General features: G+C 38.8%; 1 protein-coding gene across 1 annotated transcript in view; it reads left to right on the forward strand.

Moving 5' to 3' along the window:
- sdk2a (sidekick cell adhesion molecule 2a) overlaps positions 1-12,148 on the forward strand; it is a 332,315-nt gene that overhangs the window by 280,213 nt on the left and 39,954 nt on the right. Inside the window, exons 25-33 of the mRNA XM_056452811.1 lie at positions 5,110-5,347; positions 6,097-6,212; positions 6,305-6,494; positions 6,586-6,684; positions 8,587-8,781; positions 8,866-9,067; positions 9,167-9,270; positions 10,906-10,976; positions 11,062-11,197. Coding sequence (XP_056308786.1) covers positions 5,110-5,347; positions 6,097-6,212; positions 6,305-6,494; positions 6,586-6,684; positions 8,587-8,781; positions 8,866-9,067; positions 9,167-9,270; positions 10,906-10,976; positions 11,062-11,197 — 1,351 coding nt within the window. The remainder of the gene's footprint in view (positions 1-5,109; positions 5,348-6,096; positions 6,213-6,304; positions 6,495-6,585; positions 6,685-8,586; positions 8,782-8,865; positions 9,068-9,166; positions 9,271-10,905; positions 10,977-11,061; positions 11,198-12,148) is intronic.

The following is a 12,148-nucleotide window of genomic DNA, read 5'->3' on the forward strand; positions in this document are numbered from 1 at the left end:
GTATGTTAGTTAATGTGAGTGCTGTATAAAAGGTGTTGGTTGTGTTTGAACTGGTTTTGAGGATGGCATGCTTAGCATTTCTTGAGCATTGTTTTAGTCAAGATTTCATATTTAGCAAGCCTCGTATTGTTGAGAGTCTCATGAGATTTTCTTGTAGAGAGAAATCTATAAGGAAAGTTCTTATATGGTGATGGTTTGGGTGTGTTTTATGCAAATCACTCACCTCTGGAATGCATATTAAAAAATATATATTTTATAATAATAATAATTCCTTACATTTAGATAGCACTTTTCTGAACCCCAAAGCGCTTTTGCACATTTTTGGGGAAAATCACCTCATCCACCACCAATGTGCAGCATCCAGCTAAAAGATGTGACGGCAGCCATACTGCGCCAGACCGCTCAACACACACACAAGGTGATTTGGTGGATAGGAGACAGAGTGATGAAGCCAATTATGATATGGGGATGGTTAGGAGGCCATGATTGACAGAGGCCAGGATGCCGGGGTTAACCCCTACTCTTTTCCGGAGGACATCCTGGAATTTTTAACAACAACAGAGAGTCAGGACCTCGGATTAATGTCTCATCTGAAAGAAGGCACTCACTCAGCAGTATAGAGTTCCCATTAATATACTGGGGTATTAGGACCCACACAGACTGCACGTGTAGCACTCCCTGCTGGTGTCTCTAACACCACTTCTGAGAGCAACCTAGCTTTTCCATGTGGTCTCCCATCCAAAAAGCTAGCTGCCCGCGCATATTCCATATTAGAATGCATACATGAAAAAAAAAAACAGAAATAGATGCTTCTATGATTTAGATTAAAACACATAAATGCTTGTTTTATATCAAATGAAATTCTCCTCTATTAGTATAGCTGATTAAACATGTGGATGGATGATAACAGCCTCTGAGCCTACCAGAAGGCCCCTACTGGTCCATATCTATCACTGGTCCATATCTATCAGTTGATAACCACTGATAACGCCCATTTAATCGAGTGATAACATTCAGAGCGAGTGGTTTTGATATATTTATATAAAATATATAGCAATAAAGTATAATGAAATGTCTTCATGGAACAAGATCTTTATTAATATTCAAATATTTTTTTAACAAAAAGGAAAAATCGATCATTTTGACCAAAACAATGTATTTTTGGCTTTTGTTACATTTACATATACATGTACATCTTTTGGTTTTCTGCCTAGTTCACACTACAGGATTTTAAACATCGGCAGATCGCTGTATTATTCACACTACATGACTTGATTTTGTGTCTTTTAATCTCTGTCGTGTTCATACTACGCTACACTATGTAAATGATCCACAAGAGGGGGGTGACACACTACAAGATCTGACAACAACTCAGCTCAGTCAAGCTACCAAACCACAGCCAATGAAATGTTGAGGGAGGAGTTGTCAGAAAAAGCTGAACACTGCTTGCATGCTCATTACATCACTGACAGCATTTCAAGCTTTCAAGAAAGCATTTAAAAACATCGTCAGTCAGTTGATGCATCAGTGGATGAATCGCTCATCTGCAAGGTTCGAGTGGATTGATATGCAGAGAGTTTTTAATTTTTGTAATTTAATAATACTTTGAAATAAAACTAACATATTTATAACACCCTGACGTTTCCTAAATATATGTGTATTTCTTTCTAACATTGTTATTTTTTAAATTACAAAACAGTAAAGAACTGAGCATTTCTACCTTTAATGGGGTATATGCTGAAGCATGCTAATAGGCCTTTTAATTTGCCAGTAACCTGGGTTAATCGTTTCCGGTGAATTGTATGCCAATTAAAAATCAGCAATCTCCACTGGCTGAGTGATGTCCGATATAAAGTGGGTCTCAGATTGTACAAGAAGCACTGCATTAAATAACATTTTCCATGTCTTTATAATATGAGCATTTATTTTAACCCAGTATATTCAATGGAGCTTCCACACTAGTCTGCCGATTCTGACAGGCGTGTGCGAGTAAATGGCTTTTTGTCTCGTTTTACGCTTGAGCAACTAAATGAATGCCAAAGTCTGTTTAACTGATTGTATTTGAATTACATTACAACATCGATTCTGTAAAAGGAACCGTATAAAATGGGAAAAAAACTAACAATAACAGGTCAGGCCGGAGGTTTATCAGTATGGGAAACACACTAGCTCAGCATATACCCTATTACCATATTGGTCAACATGACTGCATGCATGTCTGCCACTTTTCACTGTGACTTTAAATATGCGTGCATGCAGAGATGTATAGTAACGAAGTAGAACTACTTCACTACTGTACTTAAGTACTAAAAGGCAGTATCTGTACTTTACTGGAGTATTGTTTTTTTCTCCTACTTCCACTTTTACTTAAGTACATATTTTCGATGAGTTTAATACTTTTACTCTGATAGATTTTTTATGAGCTGCATCGTTACTCGTTACTAGAGGTGTCAAAATGGTCGATATCGGTTCAGTAATAGATCATAACGGGTTATTACGTACTGACGTCATTTATCTCCTATGTGCGGTGTCGCAATACTATGGCGAAGGACGGAGGCGCGAGGGCGAGTGAAGGCGGCACAGCACACGAGCCGCTATTTCACTACTACAGAGAAATGTTGTGAGACTGCTTCTCTGTCTCTCTCACTTTGGACATTTGACCCGCTGGCCTGTTTGTGAGGTAACTGTTCATCTCCTCTTGGCTGTTAAAGCTATGCTTGTGGATCCAGACATAGGCGTGTATGAGGTGCAAGTTTTCTCCACTGTGTCTATTATAGATTACCTGTGATAACCTCGTATTATACATACATAGACTGTAACCGCGGCTGTTCTTCCCGCCATCAGTGAACAACGCTTTCATTTCTAAAGCCGATAGCAGCCCTTTCTGTTGAGAAGGTGAAGACAATAACAAATCAAAGGGGTGTAATACCTCGCCTGTCAGCGTTTAAAAAGCAGGCGGGAGAATATTTACATGAGTTTATTTGCTATAAATGCTCATGCTGTCTTCTGTGCATGAGTTTTGTTTGATACATTCAGAAAGAGTGTTTTCTTTGAGCGGGTCAATTTAAGGGTACAGTTCATATATATTACTGCTGTATTAAAGGACACAATTTTATTACAAGTAACCATTTAACTGTCACACCAAGAAAAAAACCAATAGAATTTTTTTATTTATTGCATTTCTTAACTCCTAACGTCGCTAGTTAACACAATCAATACATTTTCCCCCAACACATCCCATAATTTCTAAAATATCAGCCTCTACCAAATGGTTGAGATGTTGGTTTATGGTAAAAGTACCAGAATGAATAAATATACTATAAAAATATGAAGTTTAAGACCAATTTAATTAAAACATAATCAAAATGAAACATTTTTGAATACTAAATCATAGCCATAAGCCATAAAATATTTCTGATTTTCATTTAACACAGTAATATACACGTTTTCTTTTTTTTACAATAAAATCAAAATCAAGTGAATTAGAACGTTCGTTTACAGCGTTTACAACCAGTAAATTGTGCTCCGAAAATGGGTTTCAATAGCGTTTTGAGTGGATTATGGACTGTTTTTGTGACACACAACTTTGAAAGGTGTGTGTTAAAGCTGTTATAATCTGTCAGATCTGTGGTTCAAGCGTGAGAGAAAAACAGTATTGTAAGTCATGTTTCTTTTTGTTCTGCTTAATGACGTGCCCCCAAAAAAGAGATTTAAAATAAACAAAACAATATGATGTCTTTTGACTGCATTCTTTAATAACTACATTACACAATACTTGTACTTTTACTTTCAGTACTTGAGTAGTAAATTTTGAAATAAACTACTTGCAATACTTAAGTACAAAAAATGTTGAATACTTTAGTACTTCCACTTAAGTATGGTGCTTAAAGAGGACTTTTACTTCTACTCAAGTCCCTTTTTGATAGAGTACTTGTACTTTTACTTAAGTCTGGGTCTCTAGTACTTTATACATCTCTGCGTGCATGTTTTTGCCTAGCAACTTCCTGCTAACATAAACATAACTTTCTGATAGTAAAAACATAAATTTACTTCAGATATATCTTTCAAAACAGCATATTCTGTGCCGGGAAATAGCTCCTGTAAGAAAGTGAAAATGAAAGCGAGGCCCAGACCATTGCGTGTTCTAGTATCTTAACTACATATTTATAGGCTGTATTACCAAAAAAGATAATATTAGTAGGGTAATGGTGTCATCAAATATGATGACAGACATTTAGAGCTTAATTTTAATATCTTAATAGAAGTTTTGAATGTAAATATGATGTGACAATATGACGGTTTATATGAGAACGGTCAGAATGAGCAGTATGGTAATTCTAATAGTTACAGAATGCTATCTCCACTGTTAATATAGCGACACTCATGTCCGTGTTAAGGCAGAATGAAGCGAGTGCATCGATGCCCATTCTGGCCAATCACAGACGTTTCTGTTGGGCTCCGAAGCACACAGGCATTCAGCTCATGCTGATTTGCTCTCTCATTGGCTGCAGCTCGTCACTACATCTGACCGCACGTGGGGTCGAGTCGGGCGACTGCTCTGGAATATTCAGCATGCTAGATATTGGATTTCCGTCTGCGAGATGTCGGCAATGCTTCAGCGAGCCTCTTTGACGCGTTGTTCAGTAGTTCACACATAAAGACTGGCGAGCGCCTTGCACCCGCAGATTTCTTCCCGATCACAGCTCGATCTGTCGGCGAGCTCGTTAACTTCCAAATCGGGCTCAAATCAGGCTTAAAATCCTGTAGTGTGAACTAGGCTTTAGCAGATTGGCATCACAATAAGCTGTTTTGAAACTAACAAGAAAGTTTTAATAGTTATGAAAATTTACAGTATGCTTTTAGAGTACAGTGGCCTTTTATGTCTCTGAAGATAAAGGGATTTTTGATTCGATTTTTGAAATGTAGACTTAATATTGGATGAAATGTTTCCATTTATTATTTCTGGGGAGGTATTAGTTGGGATATTAGGGATATTTCAGTTATGACTGTATTTTCATAACAGGGATAGGACCTGGTCATGTGATGATACATATTTAAAGATGCTACTGTAGGATTTATAGTCTAATTTAAAGTGTGTATATTTTCTAGCCTCTGCCAGAGTGGGAATACAATGGCAATCCTGAGCTGGTGGGCTACAGGGTGCAGTACTCTCGTTTGAGCTCAAAAGTTGGCTTCCTGTCCCACATCATTCCTGACAGACAGGAGAGAGAGTTTACCATCGAGGACTTGGAAGAGTGGACAGAATATGAAGTTAAAGTTCAGGCATTCAATGGCATCGGACCAGGACCATGGAGCCAACCAGTTCAAGGCAGAACAAGAGAGTCAGGTGAACAAACCTGCTGTGGCTTCTGTCTCCCTCTTTTGTACCTTTACAAAAAAAACTTTACAAAATGCTTTCACAACACCACTGACCTTTAAATTAATTATGATGGCGGGCTACGAGAACTCTTTATTGCTCAATGGTTGTCCTTTTATTGCCTGGGAGTCTTAATGGAGTTTGCCGTTATGATTCAACTGCCTTTGTATCTCCTATAATTGCTTTGAAGTAATAAAAAATAGATATAAATGACACATTTGCTGGCATGCAATAAAATTATATGCAGGTTATGTAACTCAGGTAAGTGATGAGACGGATCTGAGTTCCTATCAACTTGTAAAAGCAAACTTTTGTGCCTTAGCAATCAAAGTTTGTTTGATTGTTGAGATCTCATCTAAAACTCAAAAGGAAATGTTACATTCCCTGGGGACCTTTTCTCAATTTGCTCTCCATTGCACAGCCCATTAAAAAGCTCTTTTTTCAGATGAGTTTTTTTGTTTTTTCGTTTCAAAAAGGAAGTTATTTTCTCATCAGTCAAGCAGTCTGTCATTCACTGTTTGATAAACAGCTGGCAACACAGTCTGCACCACATTTTTACCATCATGTACCGAGTTGTAGCCAGACTGTACTGGCATATGCTTATCTTGTAAACATGTGACAGGTACAGCGAATAACAAAACTATACGCTGTTCCTGTTTGAAACTCTGATCGCACTTATGGTTCTAATTGCATGTTTTCTTGTTTTCTCCATTTGTTAGTCCCCTCCAGCGGCCCTGCAAATGTTTCAGCTTTTGCTACCACCTCCAGCAGCATCCTGGTCCGCTGGGGCGACGTGACAGAGACTGACCGCAATGGACTAATTCTAGGATATAAGGTAATTTGTAAACAGGATTCCTACCAGATTTATTGACCTTTGGTCCACTTTAGTGGCTGAGAGATGTATCTGTTCCTCGGTGTGCCTTTCAGGTGGTGTATAAGGAGAAGGATGCAGAGTCAGTTCTGCATTTCTGGATGGTCGAAGGAAACACCACTTATAGTGTCCAGCTCACTGGTCTTGGGAAGTATGTGCTTTACGAGATCCAGGTTCTATCCTTCACTCGTATAGGAGATGGCATGCCTAGTTCTCCACCAATCTTTGAGCGTACACTTGATGATGGTGAGTGTCTGAAATGCTTTTTAGTGATCTAGCTTATTGAGTCCTACCTATATGGCATTTACTTTTTTTATTATTATTATTATTTAAACAGTACCTGGGCCTCCAGTTGGGATTCTTTTCCCTGAAGTCAGGACCTCATCAGTGAGACTGATCTGGCAGCCCCCTGCCCAGCCAAATGGCATAATCCTTGGTAGGTTAAGCAAAGGCTACATAAAAACTATTGTTACTAGTGGTGGGTCGGTCATGGTTTTTGGTTTGATTTAGTTTACAATCTTCTTGTAACATGTGGAGTGACACAGACAACTGAATTTTGGATCAACTTGCAGGTTTAATCAAAGTCAGGCAACCAATGGTCAACACAGGTGCAAACAGATGTATAAAGGCAGTCCAGAATCATGGTCAAATGTAACAGGTGAGAGGTCGGAAGGCAGGTGGCAGACAGGGAGAACTAGGTAAACAAGGCTCAAAACCAGACTTGGAGAAACACGTTGTAATGTCACTTTACAGATAACAAGACTCAGCAATGTGAATGAGTATGTGTGCTGCTTAAATGGTGTTTGTAATCAGTCTTTGACGATCCTCAGGTGGTGTGAGTGTAATCAGTAGAGAGCAGGTGTGAGTGTGTGTGTGGCATGACTGAATATGTAGTCCATTTACAAGCAGATTTGTAGTTTTTATGTGCAAACCAGCGATCAAGGGAGTAACGATCGCTGGTGACCGTGACACCTCTATTGTAACACTTAAATACCATTTGGAAATACCATACAGCAGCATAAAATGCATAGACTTATAATCTACCATTTACATTATTTAAAAACAAAAAGGCATGCTCAAGACCATGTATTCTAATGTATCTATATATTTCAGCATAAGAACTTGTTGAATTAAAAATAATAAAAACACTACCCGTCAAATGATAAAAAAATTAAAAATGTGTGTATCCAACCTTGGCAAGGGAACCACATGGTTTGGTATTTTTGCATGAATCGTCCCATCCCTAATTGTTACTGGTCACACTGCACCATTTGATCCTAATGTGTGTTCTCAAGTAAAAGTCCATGACACACTGAGCACAGATTTCCCTACAATAAGAGCAAACCATTAGTGTTCCAGAGAATACTATTACTATTCCTTTACAGATTAATGTCCTCTATTAACAAGACTCGTGTTTTAACTTTTTTAAACATCACTGTTATGCTGGGTTCACATCTAAAATGAAATTAAGTATTCTCATGAAAAAAAAATACATACAAAGTCAATGCAAACATGGTGTGAATATAGTCAAAATTCCACTGGGCCATTCAGATGACACACATGATTTGCCTCAATCGCATCTTTCATGCTAGTAAAAATAGTTAAACTCAAATAGAAAATTATCTTGAAAATAAATAAATAAGGGAGCAATTTATGTCCGACCAATTTTATTGGTGTCATGACCCGGATGGGAGTATATAGCTGTCCGGGTAAATTTCCCCTGCTTCAAGAGGTGCATAAGTGACTGAAACTAGGAGCTGGGCTTTTTGGAGTTTATCTCTTGTAGCAGGTAATTTTGGTTCAAACCACACTCGTATAGGTCTAAGGACTCGGATGTTTAGGGGAGAGTGTAGTTGAGGTTAGTTTTTGAAGATACCTTTTATCTGGTTTTATTTTCTACTCAGAATCTAATTCGAACTGAAATTTCTGGCAAGTGAGGAGGGCAGCTAACAAAGACATTAAAGAGTAAAGGTGTTCTCTTATATCACTTACTAGCTGGCATCCACTTTGCTCACTCTTCCTAAAACTCAATCAAATCTGGTTCACAGCACTATTGTAATCCTACTATTAATCTACTATTAATCAAACTATTGATTTGAACTGGTATTTTATTTGATAATAGTACAGTAACAATGAGGCCAAAAACCACAAGTATGTGTCTAGCGACTGACACAAAGGAATGTGGTCCTTGGGTCAAGGTATACATGTATTAGTGCTCTCCCACCATGCTGGTTAATATCATTTTGAAATGACTATGCAGTTTATAAAGCAATGCGTGTTGAACCACTTACATAATTGTTCATATTAACTTGGATATTTGTGTTTTTCTGTCACCTAGCCTATCAGATTGCATTCCGCAGAAACTCGTCCAGTATTACCTCTGCCAACGTTGATGTGCTCAACCCAAGTGCACGACAGTATACAGCAACTGGACTGAAACCAGAGAGTGTTTATGTGTTCCGCCTCACAGCACAGACTCGTAAGGGCTGGGGAGAAGCAGCTGAGGCTCTGGTGGTCACTACAGAAAAGAGAGGTACTGCTTCTTATCTTTTTTACAAGGTAAGATGTTGTTTACTACATTCTATTGATTAAAACGACTCATTTGATCTCCCCACAGCACGGCCGCAACCCACAAGTCGCCCCGTTGTGCCTCAGGAAGAGGTGCAGGCCCGCAGTGTGCTGTTGTCATGGGAACCAGGCAGCGATGGTCTTTCACCTATTCGGTACTACACCATTCAATACAGAGAGCTGCCTGACAGCAATTGGACTGTCCACTCTGCATCAGTCAACCATGAGGCCACCTCTTACGTCATCGACAGGTGTGTCTCAACTGGTGCACCAAACTTTCTAAAGGTCATAGAGGACAAAACTCTTAACACTCCAGCAGTCCCACTGAGCTTCCTTTTCCCTATTCACAGGCTCAAGCCTTTCACTTCCTACCAGTTCAGAGTGAAAGCCACTAATGATATTGGGGACAGCGAGTACAGTGAGGAGAGTGAGGCAATCACCACTCTACAGGACGGTAGGTTCAATTGTAAAATGCTATTGGGGAACAAGTTCCTGAGGCCTGAGGTGAATCATAATGTGGCCGAAATAGGACACAGTCAACGAAAGGGAAAAACTGCGGGGTTACCTTATTCTTAACCTTTGGCGTCTAACTAGAAAACTCAGCCTGATATTACGAAGAACTCCATTTATGTTATGTGTTCTCAGAAAAAAAGTGGATCTTTTGTAAAGATTTCATTCTTTAAAAAAGTATTAGGGAGGTCTGCTTTTGTAAGTATGTTGTGTCATACATTTGGATGCCTCATTGAGCCAAACTTAAATATTTAATTGAACTGTCTCATTTAGTAATCAAACTTAATTAAGTTTTCCGTGTTTTAGGCATAGTCATTGGATTTTGACTTGTACAGTAACTGTGCTAAAAAATTTCAGCAGATGTGCGATTCTCGAAGACTGACTTTTTTGGACATAAAACAGTCAATTTAGTCAAACTGTGACCAATGATCAAAAAGCATTGCGCTCAGTGTTCCATGCGAAAGTAGACTTTACTTTTAGGCTCTAAGTAGATGGAAACACCTAGGCTGCAATCTAGTCCAATTTTTATGTACTTTCCTCTGTCTCATTCATTAAGATATATGTCATTGATTATGTTAAACAAGTGTCCATTATTAGCAAAACATCTGAATGGGTTTAAATGGAATGCCCTAAACCATTGAGCACTTGGGAACTACACTGTTGTGACCTCACAATCCTGTTGCATTCTGGGAGACATATAGTTGCAGGAGTGGACATATGAAGCAGGCTTGCATCCTCAGTCAAAATTGAGTATGTTCAAGTAAGCTTCCCTCATTCACTTAATGAAGTGGAATGCACTTCAAAATGGTGTTGGGAATACTCTGAGGAAAAAAGTGAAGGGAAGTTTGTGGGTGCATGTCTAAAGGTGTAATCGAATGCAGCCCTATTTTATAAGAACACCTTACTTTTAGGCTGCAAGTATATAGAAACAACTGGGCTGCATTCCAGTCCAATTTGTTATGCCCTTTGCTAACTTCCATCTGTCTCGTTCACTAAGAAATACATCATTGATTATGTTAAACAAGTGTCCACTATTGGCAGAACATCAGAATGGGTTTAAATAGAGTGCCCTAAACCCTTGAGCACTTGGGAACTACACTGTTGTGACATCATCATTTTGTTGCATTCTGGGACATATAGCTGCTGGAGTTGACAATAGGAATAAGACTTGCTCCCTCAGTCAAAATCGGGGGATCAAGTGTATGTTCAAGTAAGCTTCCCACATTCACTTAATGAAGTGGAACATGCATCAAAATGGCGTTGGGAATACCCAAGGAAAAAAGTGAAGGAAAATTTGCAAGTGCATGTCTGAAAGTGGAAGGGAATGCAGCCCTATTTTACAAAAAATTACCCCACGAATTGCACTGCACCCCTAAACCCAACCATCATTGGAAGTCAAGCTAATCAAACTAATATGTTTGAATAAATTCGTACAAATTAGCCGCAAAACAAAAAACAAATCTCTGAGATTGTGTTGGAACGCTTTTAACAGTACTTCTATTGGTTATTCTGCTCTTATCAGGGTCTTCACAGTTCTGCAGTCATTAACTGAACAAACTGTCTGTTTGTATTCCATTAGCTCCCGACAAAGCTCCCACAATCCTCTCTGTGACGCCACACACCACTACATCTGTGCTGGTCCGCTGGAAGGTGAGGTCTGATTCATGCTGTTCTGATAGCGAGCGTTGTGTTTACAAATGGGAGACAATGACATAATCTGTTCGAACCCATCCAGCCGCCCCCCGAGGAGGAGATCAATGGCATTTTGCTTGGTTTTCGTGTACGCTACAGAGAACTGCGATATGACCGCCTACGTAGCTTCACAGTGCGCACTGTGAACAGCCCCGCAGGCAACTGGGCTGAGCTCACAGGTAAGTCTTAATGCAGTCAGTTTCCTTGGCATTACAAATGATACTTTGTATCATGGTAGAGTCACGGAATGATATGATGACTTGATATGATATTCACATACCATGGTAGGCTATTAGTATCATGTACTTTAAGGAACTGCAAATAATAAAAATAAAGCAGTATTACCATGGCGCTTTTGCGATAAATTACTACTACTTACTACTGTACATATGTAAATTTTTTATTTTATATTAAAGGGCACATAGGTTACCCCTTTTTTCATATTTATTATAAGTCTTTTGTGTCCCCAGAATGTGTCTGTAAAGTTTCAGCTAAAAAATCCATCAGATTATTTATTATAGCTGTTTGAAGTGTCTATATTATAGCTGGAAAAAAGGTTTTGCACTTGTTTTGCACGCATGTGACATGATACTGGTAATATCCACTGCTGTATGGATATCTCTTATTTTAATGTATATTAATAACCGGGATTGAAGCGTCTTCCTTTATAATTGTTCTGACACGCAGCTGTGCTGATTAAGTGCATCTGAAGTGGATCGCTGTAATTCATTACACACATGCTCTGTTTTAAAACATTTTAAACTTGTAAAACTCACTCTTGATCATGTTTGATGATGATTAATGATCCTAGCGAACTGAACATACCTTTTATTCCCGGCTGCTTTGCGCTCATCCTGTCTTGATTATATGATTATACATGTGACTACCGGACATGTTAATGCACGCAGCTGTCAATCAATATTGGTGGGCGGGGGGACAGCTCTCCTACGTAAAGTTGCGGTCGATCTGAAAACAGCTCCAATTGGTCCACCGTTTTTATGTTGTTAAATTTGAAAAAAAAAAGGACTGGGTGTGTTTATTTCACCCCAATATGACAGTTTATACACTATACTTACACAGATTTCTGTCTAAACAGCTTGAAAAGTAAAATTTTCACCATAGGTGCCCTT

The sequence above is a fragment of the Danio aesculapii genome, chromosome 3 (genome assembly GCF_903798145.1).
Source record: "Danio aesculapii chromosome 3, fDanAes4.1, whole genome shotgun sequence".
Lineage (NCBI taxonomy): Eukaryota > Metazoa > Chordata > Actinopteri > Cypriniformes > Danionidae > Danio > Danio aesculapii.